This window comes from Miniopterus natalensis, chromosome 1 (assembly GCF_054644295.1).
Source record: "Miniopterus natalensis isolate mMinNat1 chromosome 1, mMinNat1.hap1, whole genome shotgun sequence".
Classification (NCBI taxonomy): domain Eukaryota; kingdom Metazoa; phylum Chordata; class Mammalia; order Chiroptera; family Miniopteridae; genus Miniopterus; species Miniopterus natalensis.
In genome coordinates, this window is record NC_142081.1 from 194,338,851 (window position 1) to 194,365,106 (window position 26,256).

General features: G+C 48.2%; 1 protein-coding gene across 1 annotated transcript in view; it reads left to right on the forward strand.

The window, feature by feature from the left end:
* The window catches only part of PROM1 (prominin 1), a 79,971-nt gene extending 54,561 nt beyond the window's left edge, over nucleotides 1–25,410 (forward strand). The window contains exons 10-25 of the mRNA XM_016221946.2: nucleotides 2,663–2,726; nucleotides 5,539–5,698; nucleotides 8,109–8,261; nucleotides 9,362–9,485; nucleotides 10,786–10,889; nucleotides 12,475–12,559; nucleotides 14,102–14,248; nucleotides 14,856–14,927; nucleotides 15,851–15,943; nucleotides 17,613–17,666; nucleotides 19,901–19,981; nucleotides 20,101–20,169; nucleotides 21,092–21,184; nucleotides 23,967–24,082; nucleotides 24,544–24,567; nucleotides 25,055–25,410. Of these exons, the coding sequence (XP_016077432.2) occupies nucleotides 2,663–2,726; nucleotides 5,539–5,698; nucleotides 8,109–8,261; nucleotides 9,362–9,485; nucleotides 10,786–10,889; nucleotides 12,475–12,559; nucleotides 14,102–14,248; nucleotides 14,856–14,927; nucleotides 15,851–15,943; nucleotides 17,613–17,666; nucleotides 19,901–19,981; nucleotides 20,101–20,169; nucleotides 21,092–21,184; nucleotides 23,967–24,082; nucleotides 24,544–24,567; nucleotides 25,055–25,100 (1,485 nt within the window). The 3' untranslated portion in view covers nucleotides 25,101–25,410. The remainder of the gene's footprint in view (nucleotides 1–2,662; nucleotides 2,727–5,538; nucleotides 5,699–8,108; nucleotides 8,262–9,361; nucleotides 9,486–10,785; nucleotides 10,890–12,474; nucleotides 12,560–14,101; nucleotides 14,249–14,855; nucleotides 14,928–15,850; nucleotides 15,944–17,612; nucleotides 17,667–19,900; nucleotides 19,982–20,100; nucleotides 20,170–21,091; nucleotides 21,185–23,966; nucleotides 24,083–24,543; nucleotides 24,568–25,054) is intronic.
* Nucleotides 25,411–26,256: the final 846 nt, after the last annotated feature.

The window sequence follows — 26,256 nt, forward strand, 5'->3', positions numbered from 1 at the left end:
CACGCCCTCACCTTCCCAGGGCTCAGAATTTGATGGTCAGTGCTGGACCCCTTGCTGACTCTGATACCAGCTGCGCCACCCTCTACCCATGGGTCTGCCACAGTGGTGGTGCGTGTCCCACCCCCCGCAACGCCTGCTGCACAGGCTGTCACTATGCCCAGCACCAGCATCTTTCTCCCTCTCCTTTGCCTAGGTACTTGGACTGCTAAGCGCTGCCTACTTTAAGGTTGATATTTCACTTTTTCTTTTAAATATATATATTTTTCAATATATCTTTGTTGATTTCAGAGAGAGGAAGGGAGAGGGAGAGAAAGATAGAGATAGAAACATCAATGATGAGAGAGTCATTGATCGGCTGCCTCCTGCACGCCTCCCGTTGGGGATCGAGCCCGCAACCCGGGCATGTGCCCTGACCGGGAATCGAACTGTGATCTCCTGGATCCTACATAGGTTGATGCTTAACTGCTGAGCCATGTGGGCCGGGTGATACTTCACTTTCTTGATGAGGCCTTTCTCGGATGTCTTGACCAGGTCAAAACCCTTTTTAGTACATTCTTACAGCATTGCAAGTATTCTTTGTGAAGTTCTTCATGATGATAATTACTGCTTTCAGGTGTTCCCACTGGACTGTAGGCCCTAAGAAAGGCGGGGACCACTATGGCCTCAATTTCCAGAAAGAGAGCCTGCCAGTGGCGGCTCTTCATTCCACCAAGATCTTGAGTGCACTGGGGTATTTCTTTGTAGGTTAGGATTCAGAGGCACTGTCCTGGGCTATAGGAAAGGGAGAGAACAGTTTTTTTCTTGACCATACATCTTTTAGTAGGGTATAAAAATATCATCACATATCTATTAAACTCATCTACATATAAACCAAGTGCATATCCCCTTAAACAAGTCATTGAAACACTTCGTCTTTGGTTTCACTTGGTTTGTTAGATCAAAGGAATTGATCTGTAAGGCTCCTTCCTGCCGTTAAACCTCTTACAACGGGTGACCTCCGCGAGCCCGCACGCAGATACACACGGCGGGGTCAGGAGCGCAGCGAAGCAACACAAGCCCCAGGGCGCTGGGCAGCCCAGTCATCCTTGTGGGGACAGTCGGCACTCTTTTATGTCTTCAGTGTTGCCAGGCTAAAGCGGGACCTGGCCGGCCCCATAAATCTTACAAAGTTGGTAACTTGGACGGGACTGCTGTGAAGAGCATCGTAGGCTGGCTGCTGTAAACAGCAGACGTGTTTCTCACAACCTGGTGGCTGGAATTCTGAGCTCAGGGGCCAAAATGTCCGGGTCCTGGTGAGAGACCCTGTCCAGGTTGCGGGCAGTCATTTCTCACTGTGTCTTTATATTTATCTATTTATTTATTTATTTATTTATTTATTTATTTATTTTATTTATTTAATTTTATTTTATTTCATTTCATTTTATTTTATTTATTTATTTATTTATTTTTAAATATATCTTTATTGATTTCAGAGAGAGGAAAGGAGAGGGAGAGAGAGACAGAAACATCAATGATGAGAGAGTCATTGATCAAGCCCACAACCCGGGCATGTGCCCTGACAAAGAATCGAACCCCGATCGCCTGGATCCTCGGTCGATGCTCAACCGCAAGCCACACCCGGCTGGGCTCTTTTTTTTTTTTTCTTTTTGGAAATCCTCACCGAGGATATTTTTCCCATTGATTTTTTCAGAGAGAGTGGAAGGGAGGGAGGAGGGGGCGAGAGAGAGAAACATCGATGTGAGAGAGAGACACATTAATTGGTTGCCTCCCACATGAGCCTAGACCGGGGCCAAGGATCGAACATGCAACTGAGGTACGTGCCCTTGACCGGGAATCGAACCCACGGCCCTTTGGTCCAGTAGGCCAACGCTCTAACCCTGAGCCAACCTGTCCAGGGACACGGTGTCCTTTTAGCGTGATCTTTTCCCCCACCTGGCCGAGAGGGCTCTCTGGGGTCCTGTATAAGGCACCGATCCCATTCACGAGGCTCCTCTCTCCTGACTTAACCACCGCCCAGAGGCCCCGCCTCCTAATACCATCACTTTGGGGGTTGGGATTTCAACATTTGCATTTTAGGGGGACACAGACGTTCAGTCTGAACAGGTTACAGTCGCTACAGTGTCCCCAGGCAGGTAGCTAAATGCACCAGCTGACATAAACAAGCACAAACTAAACCGCTTCCAGAGAAAAGGCTGGAGATTTCGGTGAGTGACTAGGAAGAGTCCCAGAGAGCCCCACAGTGAGTTAGCCGGGCACGGCTGTCCTCATCTTTGTTTTAGCCTCACGACAGTTTGTATTCTCTAGAAGCTGCATTTTGGGGCACTTCTGTGAGACTAGGTCGCCAGTTTCACTCTGTAATTGTCCTTGGGGGACAAAACTGCCCCCACTTGAGAAACACTGGTATGTATAGTACAGATGCGTGTAAACTTTTAACATGGTTAAAAGTTAAAAACTAAAACTTTTAGCGTGATCTTTGATCGATACAATTTAAAAGTCCCAGCTAGAGGGAATTTTTAAAGACTTTAAACAACCATGTAATGATAATTTCTGCCTTAAGGTAAATGTTATATTTTAATTTTGCTTCTTTACTCTGTACTAAATAAACTACTGGTTAACTGTTCTGTTTACTCTGCACATCAATTTATTTTGAACAATTTTTCAGGGCTATAAATCCTTTAACAGTATACCTGAGGCGATGGAAAAACAAACCACGGACATGGTATCAGGTGAGAGTCACAGTCTGAAATAATTTTGTATCCCTCCTTGTTAAGAATTGGACAGTTAGCACAAAGAAATGTATTAAGAATTATATTGTTCTTTTTCCCTCTTAAAAAATATTCTCTCACTAAAACCTAGAAAATTAAACAAATATCAGAACTTTTCAATAGTGCTACCTTCACAACTGACATCGATTTAAAAAATAATAATCCCCCTATTGACCTTGGATTAACATTAGTCACCCTGCTGGCGGGAAGCTGCCTGGCTTGGGCCACGGGGTGGTGACGAGCCCTCGGTGTGAGCTGTCAGAGCCGACAACAGCCAGAGCTTGGAGGCCACATGGGGAAAAAGCTAAAGATTACTGTATTTCCTAAAAGAGCTTAAAACTGATTTTTTTTTAAATTTTTTAATTTTTTTTTAGGAATCCTATGTATGAGGATTTTTTTTGTCTTAGCAGAAGACGTTTATTTGCCCTCTGATGCTGACGGAAGGGTATTTTAGGCTCTGAAGGTTGCTCACAATTTTGGAGACAGACTGATATTGAGCAAATTCTACCAGTCTCGAGTGATTGAATCATGTTGTATTGAGGTTAGGGTGTTGCAGAGAAAGCATGCGGTGTAAACAGTTCTTGGTGCAGGAATGGAATAAACCTGGGCGACTTGCTAAGAGAAGAAACCTCTGAAGCTGTGTAAAACCAGCTTCTCTTTTAAACAAATCATTTTCTCAGTGCTCCTTTTCAGCAGGTGACAGAGTGGTGTAAAATATTGTTAGAGGTACTTGATTTTTTTTTTTTTGGTAATAGTATTCTTTCAACCCACTAAGACTTGGTAAAAAAAGTTTTTCCTACTACAGAGTGCTTTGGATGTCTTGTGGGTTCCCTTTTGTTCCATCTAGGGTGCCACCTGAAAGTATCCCAATGGTAAAGGCCAAGTCCCCGCTCTCCTACGCTAGCCCTGAGCGCTGACACAGGCCGCACGTCTGATAGCCACGTGCTCACTAATCTGTGTTTACTTTTTCTGTCTCCCCTTCCTGGACCTCTTCTGCCAGTCGTGCAGCCCTCCCTTGTAAGTCTGGCACAGCGAGGTGTGCGGAGAGCGAGTGTGAGTGCGTGAGTGAGGCCCATTGCACGCACCATCATTGCCCAAACGCAAGCCAGAGTTTTCCCAGGTCCGGGCAGGTGCCACCCCATCAGCCGGAATATTAACTGCTTATTTTCATGTCCTTCCAAAACAAATAGAAACTCTTAGCTCCCATGTTTTGATCACTCATTCAGTCCTGTCTTGCACACACATTTCAAGCACCTACTGTGTGCCAGGTTCTGCTGGCCTCTGGGATGGAAGATGAATAAGGCATCACCCCTGCTTCCCCCTTGGCTCGACATGGGTACAGGTGCCATTTGTTACACTCTGGTAACCTGTCGAGGTACTTGCAAGGGATCCAAGGTGGGCAAGGGTGATGGAAGGCTTCCTGGAGGAAGCAACTTCTGAGGCCTGAAGAAGGCATTAGCTAAGAGAGGGCACCAGCAGGTACAGAGTCCCTGGAACTTACAAGGCTGGGGAGCTGTATTGTGTGACAGGGCAGGACAGCTTGAGAAGCAGATGGGGCCTGATCCTGGGCTTAGGAACCTGTCCATAAGAGAGGGGGAGTCCACAGACCTCATTACTCAGACTCCCAGAAATCCCAGAGGTAAAAAAGAGGCCCATGGAGTCACCGCTTCGAGGATCCTGGGGGCTTTTGGCACAAAAGCCATTTGGAGGATGCACTGAGCCCCTGCACAGTGATAGTCTCCTCCTACGAGCTGTTGAGACTGAGTATATTTGTGAACAACACACTTTGAGAAAGGTTCCTGCCATTTTTATGTAGCTCCGTTTTGGACCACACTGCCCGCCCCACCCAGAATTCGCCAGGAGGGCACTGTGAGGGCTGTGAATCCTGGCTAGGCTGCCACAGGGAGATTTCAGGATCGGGACTGTTAACCGACTTGTATGTCCTCGGTATGCCCACGTCAAGAAACCAGCTTCGGACCTTGTGTGAGTGTTGGACGGGGTAACACCCCGCACCCCAGGTTGCCTTTATCTCAGGACCTGTCGTTGTGGACACTTTCCAGAAAGCTAGCATTTCCCCCGTCTCTGAAAGATCAGGGTGGATGTTAGTGAGAACTGCTTGACCCCTTGCTGTTTGCATGTAGGAAACACAGATGCACTTTAACGAGTCTCAGTTTGTATGAGCCACACACAAATTTAACTACGATACCCCCGGGAGCCACTTGTTCAAAACATGGGCCCTGGAGAATTCTGAACGCCACCTCTTAGAAGGAGGAATTATTATGCTATTAAATTATTTTCCTGAAATCCCTTAACAGAAGCATTAGAGTTAGATAAACTCTATTTCTCGTGCTTTCTGAGAAAGAGACATATGGGCTAGTATTTCCTCTATGCGCCCCAGGGTCGCTGTGATTAAGTGGGAACAGGAATATGTGCCTCGGCGGAATAACTAGGCCAACACCCATGAAAGTGCCTGGCCCCGGGTAGGCGCACAGTGTGTCTTAATCACCTGACCTTTGAAAAAATAAACAGAAGAAAACTCTGGCTTGATGTGAGCACCATGCCGTCAGGGTCCGCGCTCACAGCTTGCTGCTGCATTAAGTGATTGCTTTTGGATGGACTTGGCTGCTCAGCGCTCGGTACTGAACCTCGTGTTGGAAGCATATGGCCCGTGCGGGAAGGAGAAGTGGTTCAGGCTCTTCTGTTTGGGTCCCCAAACAAAGGCTCTGTTTCCCCCGGGTTTGAAAATGCATGACTGAAGGATTTTTGTTTCCAGATGTCAAAAGTACCTTGAATACCTTTGGTTCAAATATCGAAACTATAAAGGAAGAGATTGCGATCGAGGACATGGTGTCGCAGTACATGAAGCCCATCGATTCCGCTGAGGCCTACGTGCGCCGCAGGCTGCCCACGCTGGAGGAGTACGACTCGTACAGGTGAGCGCCAGGCCACCGCGCCGGCCGGCCGCGGTGAAGGGGGACACTACAGCAAGGGGAATCGTAAGAGGGCAAGTGGGACCACGGGGCCACGGCCTGATGTGTTCACCCCAGTTTACGCTCGTTAGGAAAGCTGAAGTGTCCCCTTCGTCAGGACACGCGCTAAAATTGAAACTACACAACATTTCAAGCGCCCCCCTGGCCCCAGGCATGGTTATTACGATATTGTTGACAGTGTTCCCTGTGCTGTAATTTATATCTCTGTGACTGTTCCGTAACTACCAGTTTGCACTTCTTAATCCCTTCGTTGGGGGGGCCACTCTATAAAGTATGTGACTGTTTACCCACTATGTTCTACATCTGCAACAAATAGAGAACACTATTGGATATAGACTGTAACTGAAAAAAATCACAGCTCATTAAACCTTATTAGTAAATATATTATGGAAATTAAAAAAAGAAAATGAAATTGAAGCGTTAGGAAGGACACGAGCATAGTCGCTGCAGAGATGACCTGCAAATTCAGGAAGCATTCCATATTTTTATTTAATTTGAGGGCTGGAAGTTCTTGAGCCAAATTTTTAATTAGTTGCAATTTTGATGTCATTAGTGGCTTCCAGAATCTTAGTTATGATTATCTAAGACGTGTATCAGGATTTTAAAACTTAAAAAAAGTTAAGAAGGACAAGGGCATTTGGGTAATATTCTTCCCATCATTGGTTTAAATAAAAATATGGAGAGGCTGGCACTTACAGAAAGAGCATCCCTGAACCTGGTCAGTTGTTCAAAGAGCACAGGCAAGCAGCTTTTTGACCCACTAGAAAGTGCTAGAGGTGGGGTGTGGCCCCGGGAGGTGCCGGTGGACATCTCAGATCGAGTGCGAGGGAGGAAAGGACTTGGAGACTTGAGGTATTTAGAACATCAGGAGAGATGTTGAGAAGCACTCCCCCCTCCCAAAGGCTCAGCCCCAGGACCTGCCCCTGGCACTGTTCTTAGTGCCCAGACTCAAGGACATTCCAGAGACATTCATTCCTACTCGGGTCATTTATTATGCAAGGGCACAGGGTCAATCATAACAGCAATCACTAGCCTTGAGGGAACAGTTACAGCGTTCCCACCAAGCGGTGCACGGGTGACTTCTCCTACAATACACACAAATATCCCCTGGGTTGTGCGCTCTTTATAGCTTCGTCTTGTAGGAAATTGAGGCTCAGGGGAGTGGAGCGACTCCCTTAAGGGAGCAACAACATGGCAGAGGTGCATTTTTGACCCCCATCTAACTGTTCTCTTCATTATCTCCCTGGAATCAATAAACAACTTTCCTACCGTGGGGCTAGGCCACCCCAGTGGGTATCAGGACAAACATAAGATAGACCCTTTCTCAGTGAACTTACAATTTTCATAGAGTTTCACAAATGGAAAGGGGTACAGTCATCTGTTTACATGTCAGCTCCCCCTGCCCAGAGACCATCAGCTCATTTTTAAAAGAAATTTGACTCGGCAGATGAGACACACATTAACGGTAAAAGATTTCTGAGGCCACGTTCCATGGCTTATTGAATTATGTGTCCCTAAGGATCTGGAACAAAACACCGCAGAATGAATGCAGGTGGCTATTAGTATAATTATCAAGATTGCTCTTAATTGAATGAAAAGCTTTAGCAGCAGGCTTTTGTCTCACAAGTAAATTCTTTATTTTTTAGTGCTTTAGAGGTTGGAAAGCATTTTTACCCTCAGCTGCTGGGAAAGCTTACTGTGTACATTCCAGGACTGCCAGTAAGACCTAATTGAGGATCCATTATCCTAAAATGTCAAACAGGACCATTACAAAATTGAGATTTGCATTCTGCAGGCATTTGATTTATAATGCTGGCAAAATTCTAAAATATTCAATGCACTCACCATGTAGAGAATTTCTGGTTCTGTACAGAACACAGTGCCTCTCCCCCCTACTATTCCTGCAGCCACAAGATATTTTAGAGAAAGACTTGGGGAAAGAGCTCAGTGTTTCCTTAATTGTTGACTAACTGTGATCTTTTAATGAGCACATACAGCATTAGGAACCTTGAGAGAACATAAAAGCCTTAGGGCTCACGGCTCCCAGTGGCCCAGGAGAAGCTGAGTAAACCCCACTTAGGAGTTCCACGGAAGTTAAGCAAAGAAGAAAATAATCCCATGACCTTGGAGTGAGCACACTTCTAAGCCAAGATAAAAATTAAGGTTTTTTGTCGGGCGGGCTGGAAGACTAGCGGTGGGAAGGCACCGTTTCTCATCGCCTCTGAGGAATTAACGGAGGCATCTGATGTTTCATTGACAAGTATTATCCTCAGTTGCCCCTGCCCTGGTGCGACAGCTTTGCGTTACGATGTCACCTCTTTCACCTATAACAGCACTGTGCTTGCTTCGCCAGGTGGCTCGGTAGCCTGATTGTCTGCTGTTTGCTGACACTCATCATACTTTTCTATTACCTGGGCCTAGTGTGTGGCACGTTTGGCTATGACCCGAATGCCACCCCAACCAGACGAGGCTGCGTCTCAAACACTGGAGGCATCTTCCTCATGGTGTGAGTGTTGTTCTGCCTTGCCACGTGGAGGGGTGGGACTCGGAGGAGGTCAGGTGGTCCTGGTGGTCCACGGAGCCTGTGGCCTCTGAGCTGAGCACTGGGTTCCAGTGGTGTGTGGTGTGATCATACATTTATCAATTTTGGGAAATTTCGTCAAGAGTAAAAATGTAAAATACAATTCTAAATTAGCTGCACTTTGCTAGACAAGCTTAAACACGCAGTTTGCTTATGGTTTGCAGCTATCATGAATGCTATTTCCAAGTTTCCTTTATTTATTCCCGTTGTGTTTTTCCTATATTCATATCCATCGATCCATTCATTTATCCATCCATTTATCCATCCATCCATCCATCCATCCATCCATCCATCCATCCATTTATCCATCCATCCATCCATCCATCCATCCATCCATCCATCCATCCATCCATCCATCCATCCATCTGTTCACTCACCAGATACTTGTTAAAGACTGATCTGTTATCAGACACTGTTCTGTACAGTCATCCAGCTTGTTCCCTTTGAAACTCCAGAAACTTGACTTAGAACAGAGGTTGCCTGTCCATCCCATCCTTCATGCTTTGCCAAGAGTGTTCTTCTTCAGAGAGAAATAGGGTCGCGTTTCTCCTGGGCTTAAAGCCCCTCAGTAGCCCCCCTTCTCTGGGTCCACCAGCCCCTATCCAGTACACCCTTACCTGCCTCTCAAGCTGCCGTTCACCACGCTCTGTGCCCTCTCTCTGGATACAGAGCTGTGTTGGCCCCTTTCTGACTCCTAAGGGCACATCTGCTGCCTCAGAACCTTCCCACTCACTGTGTCCTCTGCAGAAAGCCTTGGTTCGCTCAACTAACTCAGAGCCCATGACTGAACCATGGTGCTGGCTGCAGGTGGACCAGGAATAAGCCATGAGTTCCCTAAATAGGTGTGTGCCTAGGACTGAACGACCACAGTGCTTACCCCTTTCTGTCTTCACTCTTGGGTAGGCTAACCCGCCTAACCTGCACACAGCCGAAGGTGCAGCGAATATGCAGTCGGTAATTACTGGTCAGTAATAGTGAATATTGAATAACTCCTTGTAGAAGTCTTAACTTTCTCTTTTTCGCAGAGGGGTCGGAATCAGTTTCCTCGTCTGTTGGATAGTGATGATCATTGTGGTTTTTTCTTTTGTCGTTGGTGGAAATGTGCAAAAATTGGTCTGTGAACCTTACCGAAACAAGGAGTTATTCCAGGTAAGGGTGCTTTTGTGTGACCATGATGGGACAGCTTGAGCCAAAACTTGGGTTTCCCCATATCTTGTGGGTCTCTCCAAGAGCCATGCAAAAAGAGGAGCAGTTTGGTCTTCATTCAGTAAGTTGATATTCCTGCTATTTGTCAGAGCAAAATATCTGGCATTAGTATTATTTATTTTGTAAGGGAAATCAGTACAGGAGTTAAGGCATGTGTACCAACGGGGATGGTAATATTTTGGGAGAAGAAAATTTTCCTGAGTGGCAGTTCTCAAATGTGACTGGAAATGTCAGAAGATCAATCGTGGCTCCTCCGTACTCCAGGAAGCCAGTGTCTGAACTGTAAAGAGTTTCCCAGGTGACAGCTGCCCCCACGGGTGGCTCCAGGCCATAGGTCTGAAGCGAAAGGAAGGCTAGACTGCACGCCTCCTGGCTGCTTGCCCCGCAGAAGTCTGCGGGACAGACGCGGAGCTCAAGCCTCCCTCCCGCTACACCGACCACTGCGGGCCGGGGCCACGTCCCAGTTACCTTTGTTAGGTAAGAGGGACACTTGGCTTCCCGTGCCTGTCCTCTAACGTTGGCTCTCCAACGTTCTTCCCCAGGTTCTAATTTCTTAAACGTATTTTTCTTTTCCTGTTTTATTGTATATATTTCCCACCTTGGATCTGCCATAAAATCAGGCGAATGACTATTAAACTAACCAGTTGTCGTCCTGGTCCTTTAGGTATTCAGTTGGTTGCAGAAAATTAAATTGAGAGCATTGATTTGTCCAATTATCCCCACTTGGGCTCTTGATAAAAAATAGCAACAGCACATCAAGCCAGACTTTATTATCTTCCATGTTGTGTTAAATCGTTAAAAAAGAATTCTTAAAAAGTAGGGCATATTTTGAAACATACGCAGCCGTGACCTAGTTGGCCCGTGTGAGGCGCAGGTCAGGAGACCTGCGAGTGTTGGTTCGCTGTGTCTGGAGGGGAGGGTGAGGAGCTGGCTCAGCCGCTCCGTGGCTTCCTCTTAGCTACTCTGATAATCGTCTGTGCTCTCATTCCTAATGTGTTTGTTTTACTAAAAAGTAGTGTTTTCCAAAGTAGTTTCAGTAATTCCTGTTGATGCTACCCAGTGGTGGTTTAATTTATTCCAGTGACACTGTTATTTTCTCGTTTTAAATGGAAAATCAATGAGGAAAGAGGCATGACATGGAAATCCCCAAAATATATTTAACAGAATACTCATTTTATTATATGTGTATATGTCAGTGTAAAACTGTCTTTTGTTTTAAAAAAACTTTTAAAATTTGTTCTAGATTTTGGACACACCGTATTTACTAAATGAGAATTGGAAATACTATCTCTCTGGCATGTTTCTTAACAAATCGGATATTAATCTCACTTTTGAACAAGTTTACAGGTATAAATAATTGCATTATGTGTTCTTTGCTAGTTCAAATGTTGTTTTTCCAGAATGAGAATTTTACTTTCAAAGTGTCTTTAATGTTAATGGTAACATTTTCCAGTTTCAGAATTAAGCTATTCTCTAGTCTTAGCAAAGAAATAGTAGAAACAAGACCAAAAAGATGACCTTTCCCTTGAAAACCTTTTACACCTTGGAATGGTGATGTCTTCAGGTCCCTCTGTCTAGTGATCACTAGGTCACAGTGGCGAAGGGACCTTAAAATGCATAACGGGACCCTGTGGAAATTTGTTCAAGGATCACCCTGCCCCAAGTAAATGCCATGTAGGAAGAACTCAGTGGATGGGTCCAAATCACAGACATGCTAATGGCATGCAGCTCGAGGGCTGGGCGTGCAAGGGGGCTGCCTGGGTTCCAGTCCTGGCTCTGCCACAGCGGCTCTGTGACCTTGGGCAGTTCCACTTCCTCTCTGTGCAAGAGGAATTAAATTCCAGTGCCTCTTGTCTCCTCTAGAAGAGACAGCAAACGAGTGGCACAGGCGTCCACCATCCTGGCCCCTCGTCCTAATGGCAGACACTGCTGATCAGTTGTGGTCTTCTGCTCAGCCCAGAGACTTCTCAGGATTTCTCTCAACAGCAAATGTTCTAGGCAGACGTTATCAATCCATTGGAATTTCTATGCATGATTAACTATCCCTATGCTGAGAGGACAAGACCAAGCTCTCTGTGTTTCTGGCTCCTGCAGAACTCTCTAGTCTTCCTTCCGACTGTTAGTCCATCAGGCTCTCTGTTCCAACAGCAACAGCCTACTTGGGGTTCCCTGGAGAAGACTATCACACCTCCTAGGGATATGGGAATATTTCTTCTCTCAGGCACCTCTCAGGGCTAGAGGGCTCTGGCTACAGGACATGAAGGACATGCCCTCAGGAGGTGGCTGTTTGGGTTGCAGAGATATGCATCAGATGAAGCTGACCCTTCTTAGCTCAGAGGAGGCATTTTTCCCATTTTAAGGGAGCACAAAGAGGTGAGGCCAAGTCAGGTTCTAGCCAAAGTACCCTGACCGTCTGGATATTAGTAGCCCCTCCATGTCTCCATCCTGCCATTAGAATATGCATCCAACTGTGTGTTTAGTAAATGCAGCTCAGCCCTGGGGATATGGAGGGAGATGGTCTGGCAGAGGGTCGATAGAACCTTTCTATAAAGCCCGTGATATGCCTTGTAACACCCTGTTTTCTAGCAAGTGTTGTTTTGGGGTTTTTAAAATGAGAATTTATTTCTTCCCAATGTGTAAATATGTTATGCCTCACAGCACTGGCAAGAACACAGAGACAGATAGAAGAACGCACCAACCCTACTGAATCTGTTCCCAAATAAGACATTTTGTAAAGTGGGAGTGAAGTCAGGAACGGTGGGCATCGGGGGGGGTTCATGTGGCCATCGGCGACTGCCTCCTGCGCCGACACCCAGCAGCCACCGTGCCCACAGGCTCAGCACATGAACAGCCCCCCGTTCCCTTCGTCACTGGCAGTGGACGGCAGCCACACTGCCTCCCTGGCTCATGCTGGCCCGGTTTATCCCCACAGTGACTGCAAAGACGAGAGAGGCATTTACGCCGCGCTCAAGGTGGAGAACAGCTACAATGTCAGCGACTACCTCAACGTCCAAAAGGTAAGTAATTAGAACCGACCTTGAAATTCAGCACAGCTTTTTACTGAATCCAATTCTTTGTTCTTTCAAATCGAGGTGAAATTCACATAAAATCGACCACTTCGGAGTGACATTTCCCACAGTCACAAGGCTGTGCGACCTCACCTCTGTCTCATTCCAAAACACTTCCGCTCAGCCCCTTCCCTCGACCGGTTATCTTTCGTGGGGGGGCATTAGCCTAGGCCATCCCCGCTCCCCCCAGCCTTTCCAGGCGTGCGGGAGCGAGTCCAAGGAGCCTGCCTTCTTCTGCACGCCCCGAGTGCAAGCAGAGAGCAAGGGACACCAGGAAAGAGGCTGTTCCCCAAGCCCCGCAGCTTGTCTACTGAGGTGTCACAGAAGGCTCCCAGTGGCCCCAGGACGTCACCATGGCCCAACAGTTTTCACATGTGAGGAGTTTATTTGAAAGTGGTATACAAATTTTACATCGATTATCTTCCCTAAATATTCCTTGCATATGTACATACAATAAAAATGTAATTTTATAACTAAGCCCAGAATAAATGCCCTCCACACATTTGCCCATCAGGCCGTGCGCCAGGACGAGTAGGGTGGAGAGGACCCAGGACACTTGGGCACCACTCGCTGCCTGAAAATACTGACTGGCTCTTAGGACAACCCCAGCGCATCCTCCCTGTTCCCAAACGCAAGCCTCTGGCCCCCTGAGTCCTGGGATGCAGCCTGCCTGGCCCCTTGTGGCATCTCTGCTCCTCAAGGCTCAAGCAGAAGCCACCTCCTCTCGGCGTCCTGGTGCAGTCCCTGTGCCTTTATTGTGACACTGCCTCTTCCCTTCGAGGTCTTGGAGGCTGAGGATGTTGTTTCGCACCCCACCTCCTCACGTAGTGCTCCGCACAAGGCGTAAGGAATGAGGCAGGGAAGGGGCGGGAGGGAGAGAAGAGTCGGGAAGAAAGGCCAGTCAATTGCACTTGGTGGGTTTTTTGTCTGCTGTAACTTTTTTTTTTAAAGATTTTTTGAGAGAGAGGAAGGGAGAGGGAGAGAGAGAAACGTCGATGTGAGAGTGAACATTGATCAGCTGCCTCCTGCATGCCCCCTACTGGTGATCGAGCCTGAAACCCAGGCGTGTGCCCTGGCTGGGAATCGAACTGGCAACCTTTAGGTGCAAGGGACTACGCCCGACCCACTGAGCCACACCGGCCAGGGCTGTCCCGGGCAATTTTATTGCTCTTTTGTGATATCATTGGAGAAGAATGGACTTACTAATTTTTTTTTTTTTTTTTTTAATTCTCACCCGAGGATATTTTTTCCATTGCTTTTTCAGAGAGAGTGGAAGGGAACCAGAAAGAGAGAGAAACATCGATGTGAGAGAGACACATCGACTGGTTGCCTCCCGCATGTGCCCTGACCTTGACTGGGGAGTTGAGCCTGCAAACAAGGGATATGCCCTTGGCCGGAATCGAACCCGGGATCCTTCAGTCTGCGGACCGATGCTCTAACCACTGAGCCAGACCGGCCAGGGCATGACTTTCCTGATTTTTAATCCCCCAGAATACTGGGAACATCAGCAATAGCCTTGAAGAATGGGAGGTGAAGCTTGACAACATGGTCCTGCTGGACGATTCAGGAAGAAGAAACCTCCTGGACTTCAGCCACTCGGGAGTAGACAAAATAGATTTCAACACTTACTTGACTGAGGTATGACCCATGTGTTCACGCTTGATCTTTGGGGGGAACATTAGAGCGCAAGTATGTTGTTATTTATTTATTTTTTTACTGAGATGAAATTCACGTAACATAAAAGCAGCTGTTTTTAAGTGAGCAATTTCACGAGCGTTCAGTGTAATCACAGTGGGACACAACCACCACCTGTCTCGCTCCAGGGCACCTTCGTCGCCCTCAAACAAAGCCCCGCTTCCCCGAAGCAGTTGCCCTTCTTCCCCCCTCCCAGCCCCTGGCAACCGCCCATCTGTGTTCTGTTTCCATGGGTTTACCTATTCTGGGCGTTTTACATGAATGGGATCAGGCAGTTTATTAACACCTTTGTGTTTAATGGCCTTACTGGTCCCTTTCACGTGGCCCAAAGTTCCTGAGATTCGTCTCTGTGACAGCGCCTGCCATTCAGACTTCACGTGTCTGTGCGGTTGAATAGCATGGTTCGATGTGTCTAAAGGACAATGCGGGTGTCGCCTGTGCAAGCGTTCCCCGCCGGACTTCATGGACCACGCTCACCCTGCTGCCTGTTAGACGTCGTTAAGATTTAAAAATCCCACAGCCATGACACCGTTTTTCATCTCTCTTCCAGACAGCTAAACCGCTCACAAAAGTGAATCTTTTAACATTTGCGGATGGTCTGAAAGCAAAAGCCGACAAGGTGGTGAGTTCAGAGCATCCGGTTAAATTCTGTAATCGCTCTAGAGGGCAAATGTCAGTGTGACTCTCGGGAGGGACTGAAGAGGTTCCTCACACCACAAGGAACCCCTTCTTTACAAGCAGCGCCCCGAGTCCCCGCCAGCAGCCGTGGCCACATGGCTGGGGAAGGTTTCCAGGGCGGCCTCAGGGTGCACGCAGCTCTCCCCGTGACTGCTTTAGCGCTGGCTCTGCTCTCACCTCATCAACCCCTCCTCTGCCGAACACACGTGCCCACCTTTTCCTTGCCGTGTCGGGGATGGTGACTGGGGGCACGGAGGGGGGTTCCCTGCGGTCCTTGGCATCACCAACCAGAGGTGGCTGAGGGAAGGCAAACGCACCATCCGAGCCTCCATTGACTTCCCCTTCACCAGCTGCTCCGCCGGCTGCTGCCGATTAGAAGGTCCCTTTGGAGAAGCAGCAGAACGTGGCGATGGGGCACCTGGGCTCCGGAGGAAGACCGGATGCAAATGCCCACTCAGCCACTGACAGCTGGGTGCAAGACACGCCCCCCTGTGCCCTCGCCTCCTCACCTGCAGGGCGGGGCGGTGGGACTGTCCCGCATCCACGTGCTGACACCGCCGGCGGGGGGGTTAAGGAAAGCTTGCCCCGTCAAGCCTTGCTTTCCTCTTTCCAAAAGGGGGACGTTGGCACTGCAGTGACTCCATAGCCGCGCGCTTGCGGGCCGTGGGCATGCGGGAACACAGCCGGCGCTCAGGAAGGGCCGAGCGCGGGTTGTTTGACAATTTGCGGTTCGTGACTTGGTGTGGGCGCGGCCTTCCCGCAGCCCCCACGCCCATAGCTGCCCTGGCACCAGCAGGGCCGGGAGTGAGAGGGCTCTGCCATCTGGAAAAATGCTGTTGATCTTTGTTTATTTTATTCTCTTTGTAGCCCGAAGGAAACCTCAAAAAGACCATGCTAACTAATGTGCAGAAGATTAAAACGATTTACCACGGCCAAGTCCTGCCTTTGGAGTCGCCAATGGTAACGGTCAACCTCTGGCATCTCACTGTGACCCGAGCGCGGCCCGTTTCACCCGGCTGGCTTTCCTTTAGCCTGACAACGCGTGGGCATGTCCCGGGTCCGATGCGACTGGCCTCAGGCTGAGAAGTTGAGCTATTTTATAAAAAGAAATGATACTCCCCGGGCTTTCCAGAAGACACGTTTTCAGTTTCAGCCTCCCCTTCTGCTTGTTTCCCGTGTCCCTCTGAGTGCGGAGGGTTAGAGGAAATCTGGGGTGCTAGGCCCTGTGTGCTGACTGCCAGCGCTTTGGCCCGCCTGCCCCAAGCCACGCGCTTGGCTGCCCTGCAGAGGCTTCCGTTCTGGACTTACCCTCACTTGTTCTCAAATTCTTTTCCTCCAACACCTGCCAAGAAACATGTGAGGTCAGGGGTAGGCCCTTTCCCCTCCGCCTCCATCTAGCTCTGTTCGCCTCCCTTCTGGCCGCCTTGCTGCCTGACTTTCCCGGGCCTGCTCTTCTCACCGTCTTCGGGCTGCTTCCCCGGGTGCTGGAAAGGCCGTTTGTAGCAGAGAAAGAACAGGGGCTCTGGCGTCAGGCAGATCTGGTTTCAAATCCTGCTTCTGCCTCTTTACAGTCATGTAGCTTCCAGTCTCCCCGTCTAGAAACGGTGGGACCGGTTCCTGCCTCGCTGCTACCGGTTCCTGGAGATGAAGGATTTCACACGCCGGGGGTACTCTGTAAAGAGGAGGGATTATTATTACACCTGGGGGGTCACATTTGCAGCTGTCGGGAGGACTGTGTGGAAACAGGGTTACAGAACCAGCCTCTCAGGTTTGCAGAAGCGTATTAGCTCACTTGACCTCAACTTCAGAAGCTTCCAGATCTAGTTTTTACATCGCTCTTCTTTCTCTTCTAACTTTTTAATTCATCCCTGTATTCACAAATCCTCCTATTGAATCTTCTTAACATTTGTGCTGTGCTCACCACAGGTTTCTGCCTCACTTGTTTATGCCGGCCCCAATTTGTTAACATTTGAAGCTGGGTTTTGCGTGTTCCTTAAACGCCTTCCTTCCAGTAGACATGGCTCCTTGGCCTTTTCAGAGCAGGAGCAACCCGTCTGCAAATAGGCGAGTTGTCCTGTGCACGTGACCCACAGTGTAAACCAGGGGTAGGCAAACTCTGGCCCCGAAAACAACAGCCTGTGGGCCAAAGCTGGCCTGCTGCCGGTTGTTACAAATAAAGTTTTATTGGAACATAGCCGTGCTCACTTATTCACAGATGATCTGTAGCTGTTCCTGGCTACAAGGGCAAAGTTGAGTGGTTTGGACAGGGTATGGCCCACAGAGCCTACACTCTTTACTATCTGGTCCACGCTGGTCAAGTTTGTCAGTCTCTGATCTAAACCATACAAATCAAGCCACTCTTGTTGGGCGGCTTTATTTTAAAGAATGGCCTTGCCTGTGATGTGCTGCCCCTTGAGGCTCTAGAATATGTATCCTGATTTTCTAGTTTTCCCACGCCAGAGGTATGCGAGGGGCACATGGTTGCTGGAGGCTGGTGTTTTTTCCGGAATGACACCATTACAGAGTGAAGTTGAATCTGATGGCCGACTTGGGGGATGGGGGACACAGAGCATGTGCTTTGCTGCTTCATGTAATAAGCTGGAGAATGTTATCTCTGTTTATTTACCAGAAAGCTCTACACCAACGCATTCAGGACCTTCAACACAAAAGCAGTGGATTGGTGGTAAGAATTTGTTTTCTTTTTCTACCATGTGTCTTATTGTAAAAGCTCACAGACTTTCAGAGATGTTGGTTTTCCAGGTACTCTACTGGGATATTTTTTTGAAAAATCCCAGTTATCCACTTATTTTATTTTTTATTTTTATTTATTTATTTATAAAATATATATGTATCTTTATTGATTTCAGAGAGCAGAAGGGAGAGGGAGAGAGAGAGAGAAACATCAATGATGAGAGACAGTCATTGATCGGCTGCCTCCTGCACGCCCCCCACTGGGGATCGAGCCCACAACCCGGGCATATTCCCTGACTGGGAATCGAACCGCGATCTCCGGGTTCATAGGTCGATGTTCAACCACTGAGCCATGCCATTCGGGCTATCCACTTATTTTCAATGCCACACTGGGTTTTCCTACCATTATCTCTCCATAAGTACATGCACCAATGCAGACCCCGTCTCGGCACGCGGTTAGGGCAAAGGAAAGCTGTGCGTTGGCGTGCGGGATGCAGGCTTAGAGGATGCGCCCGTCACTTTTACCGAGAGCGCTGCTTAACAGACAGCCTCCGGCCTCGGCGCCTTCAGACCATAGACGGTCACTCTCGCTGCTGGGCGGAGTGCAGGCTTCTCCACACATCGCCCTCCCTGGAGACCCAGACTGGAGGAGCGGTTTCTGCCGGGGTCACCTCATGTCCTCCTAGTGCAGGACAGGAATCTAGGGATGAATGGGACACAGGTGGCCCTTGAAGCCACCTCTTGGAACCAGCACAAGGCCCCTTCCTCTACCTCCCACTGGCCAAAGCATGGCCCACAAACAAGCCCATCAGCAGGGTGGGGAGGTATATACCCGTCGCTGGCAGCCAGGCCTGGGAAGGTGTCGATAATCACGGGCAGCTAATACAACCCACCGCAGGGGCCCGGGCTGGAAACACTCCCGCAACGGAAACCGGGCTCCCGGGGCTGTGCCCGCAATACCAGCAGGCAGCTCAGGAAATGCTTCTCATTGAATGGCCTGGGCTACGCAAGAAGGTTTTGGAGGTCAGCCCCACAACAGAAAACTACCTGTCCTCCCCTGAGCTTTCCTCGGGGCTCCCATGCTCACCTTCCTCACAGGATTCTTGCCGCGTTTGACCGGGTCTCCCCCCCCCACCCCGCCCCCGTAAGCTGTGAGCGCCTTAGGTTGCCAGTCGGGCCTCTCCCTGGGCAGCACTGAGCCTGCCTCTTTGTTGATGTGCCAAGGTCCTGACTCAGTTCCTCTGAAGACTATTAGGCTTCCTCTGCTCCGGGGCCATCCCTGTACCTTTAGTCACTGTTGCCATTTCACAAGAGTATGTCCCATGCCAAGGGAACCTGGAGACAGACTGGTGACTGTGTGCAGGTCCTGTGCCACCCCAGTGCACCTCGACATTCAGGGCGGCCATGTGCAGCTACGGGGGGATGGGGGGCCAGTGGGGGCGGAGATTAGCCCTTGACCCACTGGCCAGGCTGTGTGCCCTGGGGTCTCTGGGCGCCTCTTCTAATTTGCACCAAGCTGCCATGTGGGTTGGCAGTGGCCTTTTCCTTATTTGTGTGACAGTGCAAGGAGTGTGGACTTTGGAGTGAAAAAAGATGGGTTCAGCCCAGCTGGTGTGGCTCAGTGGTTGAGGGTGGACCCATGAACCAAGAGGTCCCAGGTTCGATTCCTGGTCAGGACACATGCCCGGGTTGCGGGCTCCATCCCCAGTAGGGGGCGTGCAGGAGGCAGCCGATCAATGTTTCTCATGTGTGTTTTTCTCTCTCTCTTCTTCTCCCTCCCTGTCTCTAAAAGTCAATAAAAACATTTAAAAAAAATCCAATGCAACCATCCTTTAAAAAAAACTGGGTTCCGATTCCAGGTCTTTAGCTTGTCCGCTTGGCGAGAAGCAGAGTCCGAGTCAGCTCCCGCACCTGTGAAGGGGCATAGCGGTCCCTTCCTTTCAGTCCCGTGGGCCTGTGGCGATGCGGATCAGATAATGGACCTGGCCCAGAGTCTGGCACGAAGGAAGTGCTGGCTCTGCACCCGGCCCCTGCCCCCTGGCCCCTGCCCCCTGCCCCCTGCCCCCTGCCCCCTGGCCCCAGAGCGCCGGGCTGCTTCTGTCGCCTCCTTAACTAGCAAGCTGTGGTGTGTGGGACTGAGCTGCTAGCATTCACATCGACACACAAACTGTCCAGTGAAACCCTTTCATTCCTTGATACCATGTCAATTGTTGCTGTGTTTTCCAGGTAAAAGTGAAAAATATCATTGCCTCTTTGGATTCTGCTCAGGACTTCATCAAAAACAACCTTTCCTTTGTTGTTGTTCAAGTAAGATTTTTTGAAAAAAAATCAATATACCAATGAGTGGGAGTGTGACCGTAACTACATGACTCGGTGGAGCAGGGTATGGTCGTCCTAACAGTTTTCCTACTCTGATTTCTTTCCAGGAAAGTAAGAAGTATGGGAATACAATCATTGGATATTTTAAATATTATCTGCAGTGGCTCAAGATCGCTGTAAGTAGTTTATCTTTTATGAACATAAGGATAATATGTGACCCCTTCCCCGCTTTCTGTAAAAGTAACAGTGACGCCTATAAAGGGACTGTGTAATGTAGTTTGAACTTGGACAGACACAAGGTTATTAACATGACTTGCCTTGTAAGGTACAGGTGAGCCAACCAATGCAGGAAAGAAATGGCGCATCTTATTGTCCATACGCCAAGGTTTTTTGAACGAACAAAAGTAGCTCTCTTACGTCAATGGGATTGGAGCATCTGTCTGGGATTCATTAAACTTGTTTATTTTCGCCTCCTTAAGGAGTGCATTGTTTTCTGCCTTCTAAAACAGGGCCAGCAGGTACTGCTGTTTTTATAAATAAAACTTCAGTGGCACACAGCCGCACCCATTTCTGTGTGTATTGTCTGTGGCTTTTTTTGCCATGTCAGAGTCGGGCCCGTGGGACAAGTACACCTTAGTCTCACCTGCAAGGTCTAAAATGTTCCCTCCCTGTCCCTGTATAGAGAAAGCGTGCTGGCCCCTGTTCGACAGTGGGCACTTATTAGTTAACCAACTTTCCATTTTCTTCCCACATCCTTTGTCAGACCACAAAGGGGTCAGGTGAGAGACTCAGACTGAGACACTTTGCTGGGCAGGTGTGCTTTTTATATTCCCTTAGGAGTCCAGTAGGATGGGTCCTGTTGTTTCAAATGACAAGGGAGGAAACTGGAAACCAGGGCTCAGCAAGAACCAGGGGCTTGCTTTCAAACACGTACTTTTATACATCGTGGATCTCACCCACAGCAATCTGCTGCCAGCTCTGTACCTCGGCGGAGAGAGAGATCCTTCCCGTGAAAACAGGCGGAAGGAACACAGTGTGTCTGGTTCTCGTGGATTCTGTGGCTCTGGCTCAGTTTGCCTGTGTTTCTTTCCCCCTTAGATCACAGAGAAAATTGCAACCTGCAAACCCGTGGCCACCGCTTTAGATTCCACTGTTGACGTCTTCCTGTGCAACTACATTGTCGAACCCATGGTAAGAATTCACCTTTCAAAATAGGGACAAACAACAAACTCATCATTTTTTATTTTTCCCCGCTGAGATTGTACTACACGCTGTAACATAAAATAGTTTTCTGCTTGGGTGTGTTATGTTTAGATCTAAAATGTAAATGAATGTGTTCTGATACCTAATTCACCAGAAAAGCCAAAGACCTAACTGCATAGCTTTGCTCCTTCCTAGAATTATATTTACAGGAGGCAGGAGACCCTCATGAAGAAAACTACTTGTCCAGAATAATTGGAAAAGAATAGCCATTGGTGTGCAGATGGCCAATATTCAAAAGTATTCTTAGTGCCACTATATGTATATGAGCCCATAGCTACAGCGAACTTAATTTTGTTTGTGATTTAAAAGCCCATTGAGATGCTACTATTGGGATGGTCAGTTCCAATTAACCAAGTTTATTCACTCTGCAGTCTACACTGACTGTCTCCATGAGCCAGTCCTCTCACTTCCTTATTGCTTCCAGTTGCTGTCAAGATAAAGATCAGGGTCCTTCATAGAATGCTCTGGGCCCTGTGTGACTGGGTCCCTGCCCATCTAGGCCACTCTGATCACCCTTCTTGCTATGCTCTAGACATACTTGGTTTTTTCACTTCTTTAAATAGATCTTGAGTTCCCCACCTCAGGGCCTTTGCACATGCCATGACATCTGCCTGGACTAGAGATGACACATGCTCTTCATCTCTCTCTCATCCTTCCCTTCACACCCACACTCCGCCCAGCTAACTCCTCTAGGTCGTATAATATAATGGTTGAGAACGGACTATGTTTCTCATGTTTCAAATGTCACGTCTACGCTTTCTGAACTCTGTGACTTTGAAAAAACGATTAAAGCTTTCTGAGCTTTATCACCTAAATGTTGTTTTTGTGATGGTTTAGTGAGAGGTTACGTGTAAAGCCCTTGACACGATTCTGGTACAGTACACGCTCAATAAATTCACTACTGTTAGCTGTTGTCTTAGCTCAGGACTGAGCTCAAGCATGTCTTTTTTTCCCAGGAAGCCTTTTCTGGTTTCCCCACCTAGACTGAACTCCCTCTTCTACACTCACGTAGACCTCCATGCTTTTCCTTTAGAGTCATTATTGCTGTTTGAGTTGTGCGTTTGTGTGGTTCTATGATGAAGACTTGTCCCCCGCAACACACAAACTAGCCTCTGCACTCCATGCACACAGAGCCTGTGTGTTCACTGGTGTGTCTCTGTCATCTGGTGTGCTGCTGGCACAGGCAATTGAATGAATGAAGGGTAACTGACAGCTGCCTGTCACTGTGCATCCGCATTGCTCTATTTGTCCATCTCCCTGTCCACATGTCCATCTGTCTGGGGGTGGACTTTTGCACCCGGATGGAGCTGATCCTGACATTCCCAGTCATGCAGACCCTGATCCTTGGCTTCCTAGGTGCTTCCCTCCTTCAACTTCTTACCCGCTCTGTCCTGCTGGGCAGGGCTGCTCTAGGGTTACTCAGCATCAGCCTAGGGCATGGCATGAAGACTGGAACCCTCCTGGGACCTGGCGGTTGTAGATCCACAAAGCAGGAGAAGTGTCAGACCCTGGCTGGTGTAGGGCACGCACAGGGTCACCCTGGAGGTGCACAGCTGTGTCCGTTCTGATTGGTAAACAAGTTTATGTAATGTTGGCAGTCACCCCTGCAAAAGTCAGTGGTGTGGTCGTGGCAAACTGAAGGCAACACCCCTCTGGAAGGAAGAACCACCCCTTAGCTCCAGCTGATGCCTTATGGGGAGAAAGGTTCAGTGTTATGAGATCCAGCTTCAGACTTTTCAAGAAAAGACATAAATTCAGGTTTCTAGATGAAATCTGACTTGGGGATACTGGCAACTATTTTTTTATAAATACTGTATTTATTTATTTTTATTGTTGAGAGTATTACAGATGTCCCTGATTTTACTCCTTACCCCCCTTCCCCTATCTCCCACCCCACCCCAGGCCCCCACCTGTCTGTCGTCTGTAACATTGCTTTTTAGACAAACAGGATCGAATCCAGCCTACAAGCTACCTTAAAGATTGGTTAAATTAAACGGAATGTTTGTTGCCCTGGCCGAGTAGCTCAGTTGGTTAGAGTGTCGTCCTGACATGCCAACATTTCGGGTTCGATCCTTGGTCAGGGCATATATAAGAATCAACCAATGGGTGGGTGGATAGGTGGAACAACAAATGGATGTTTCTCTCTCTCTCGAATCAATAAAATAAAATAAAAGTTAAAAAAAAATTAAACATGGAACGTTTGTTGAGGGCTAAGTACGCACCAAGCGTTGCTGTGTCTTCCTCACACAATAATGTCACGGAGTGAAGAAGCTGCTGTCCAGTGTTCAGAGGCAGAACAAAGCCAGGAGAGGTTCATAGTCACCGTAACATCCAAGAACTCACGAAGTGGACGGGAGCTCAGCCGGCCGGCTGTCCATGCCCTCGCGGCTGGCACCAAAGGGGGCTGGTCTGCAGCTATTTTAGATGCCCTGGAAACAACCCCGGCTCCCCCGCCTGCCACCTCTGTTACTCGTTTATAAATAAGCACAATGGATCTCTTCAAGGTTTTTAAAAAGAGTGAATGAGTTATAATAATTTGTAGCATTTCACCCAGTGACTGGCTCCTAGCAAGTTTATCAGCGGTTTTGATGAACGAAATTAGAGCTCATTTAAAAAACTTGCAAAATGGACTTATTCTCCCTAAGCAACTGCCGTTTCCCATTTTCCACCTTCATGCATTTACTCCTCGGGGTTTTCTTTTTGCCTCTAGAATCTGTTTTGGTTCGGCATGGGGAAGGCTACCATACTTTTGCTTCCAGCTATAATTTTTGCCGTGAAGCTGGCCAAGTACTTTCGGCGGATGGACTCGGAGGACGTGTACGAGGAGTGAGTACACGCAGGCGGCTCTGGGGCCGGGGCCTGCTCGCTGCTGGGATGAAACTCGCTGGTGGGGTTTTGGGGGGGGCGGGTAAAACTACTGAGTCGTGTCTGTTCAGACGTTTTCTTTGTACCCATTTTCCCAGGCTTGTTTCAACTATTTTCCCCTCTTGCCTAATCTCAGCTTCCTAACCAGCCTTCTTATTTCTTATTTGCAGTTCTGTCGCGGAGACTCGGCACTTGACCTTATAACTGCTTTGGCTCATTTGCGCTGTCACCCCGCGGCCCACCCCCCGCCCTGCTGCACGCTCCGTGTTTATGTCACTCTCCTCCTCAACCTGTACTTCTCCTGAACTGCTTCTGTCAGCGTCGTATTAGGGTGAAAATGTGAGGGGATGCAGCTGTTGAGCTAGGATGGTAATTAAAAAAATAATAATTGTATCTTCTTCTTTTTTTTTTGTATTTTATAGTGTTGAAACGATATCCATGAAAAAGTAAGCCTTTTCTTTTTTTAAACCATGTTCATACTGTGAGACTGGGGGGGGGGGCATTTATTATTATGCGCTGGACTTTAAAGTAAATGAGTAACATCTTAAAATCACATAACAACAAGAGATACATCGCCGTAAGAATAAATGCTGAGAACTGGCACATGGGTGCTGAAGAAATACTTGCTGAAGTCATGCAGATTGGGTATGTTAGCTGTATTAATATATGGAACAGCTGTTCTGAGATTTGGCTTTTAAAGGGCACACTTTTTGCTCCCTTTGTAGGTTTAACAAGTGTTCACATGACCATTTGCATCTGTCTTTCTAACCTACGATGTCAGTATTTCCTCTTAGAGTTAACGCGCTGTTTTCGGTGTATTTATTTTTGTTAAATACGCAGAAGGGTAATATTGGTTTGCATAGGTGTTACGCCGCTCAGCCTCTATGAACAAAGTTGGTAAACAGATCCAACCGCACTGTTCTTGACCTACAGCGTCTCCAAACTTTGGACGAGAAGCCTGTCCTCCAGGAGCTTGTAGGTCTGGCGACGCCCTAAGAAACACACACTCGTGGGCCCAAGAAGGAAGAGCCTGTGTCCCACCTTTGGAAGCCTGGCTTTAATCATCTGAACCTTCCATAAAAGTTTAAATATGTAGCCCCTTCCTTCATTTTCGGTTTAGCCTTTGGAACCAGACACAAATTGTGTCGCATTTCATTGCACTGGAAGTTAGACTTTTAGTCGGAGGAAGTTCAGCAAATGGCAGGTGTGTGTGAACAGTAAAAGAATGATTCCCGAAACCTGACTCTGATCTTCTTGGAAAATATATCTATGCTGTAGTTACCACGTAAGGCACTGTATTATTTTCTTAGGGTGGTTGTGACAAAGTACACAAACCGAATGGCTTAAGCAACAGGATTCTATTCTCTCACCGTTCCGGAGACCGGGAGTCTGAAATCAACATGTGACCAGAGCTGGCTTCCCCGAGGGGGCCTGCGGGGGAGTCTGTCCCATGCCTGTCCCCTCGAGTCCGATGACCGCCGGCTGTCCGTGGGGTTCCTTGGCTTGTAGACTTAGCACTCCAGTTTCTGCCTCTGCCTTCACATTTGTTTCTTATGAAGGCTCCGTGCCTATCACTTGCCCCTCATAGAGTCCTCCCACATCCCTATGAGGTCAGCAGTTTTACTCCTAATATAAACCGAATGGCCTGAAGCTGACAGAGGCGAGTGATCCAACGTCACGCAGCTCCTACGTGCTCAGGCCGGCCGGGTCCAGGTCCCCCAGTCCTACAGCTCCTGGTTCTCAGCACGTGGGCAGCAGAGGCCAGGGTGGGCTTGGCACAGACCGTTTCCTAACATTTCAATCTAAAACCACCAGACAGGTGCCCAGTGTTTTCTGATGATGAAATGCAATGTGAGTCAGCACTGCTCAGAGTGTGGCCTGAAGGCCCAAAGCAACTGGATCGCCTGGGGAGCTCTAGAAATGCTAACTCTCAGACTCCAACCCAGACACACCAAGGGTGAGGCCCAGGAATGTGTACTTTAACAAGCCTTCCAGATGAGTCCAAAACACAGTAAACTTGGCCAAGCAATATTGCAAATCACCGGAAAGGAAAAGCCTTAGTCGATTTAGAAAATAGCTTTTGCTCAAGGAATGCAGCTGTACCCCACTGCAAACCACAGGTTGTTGGCAAAGCA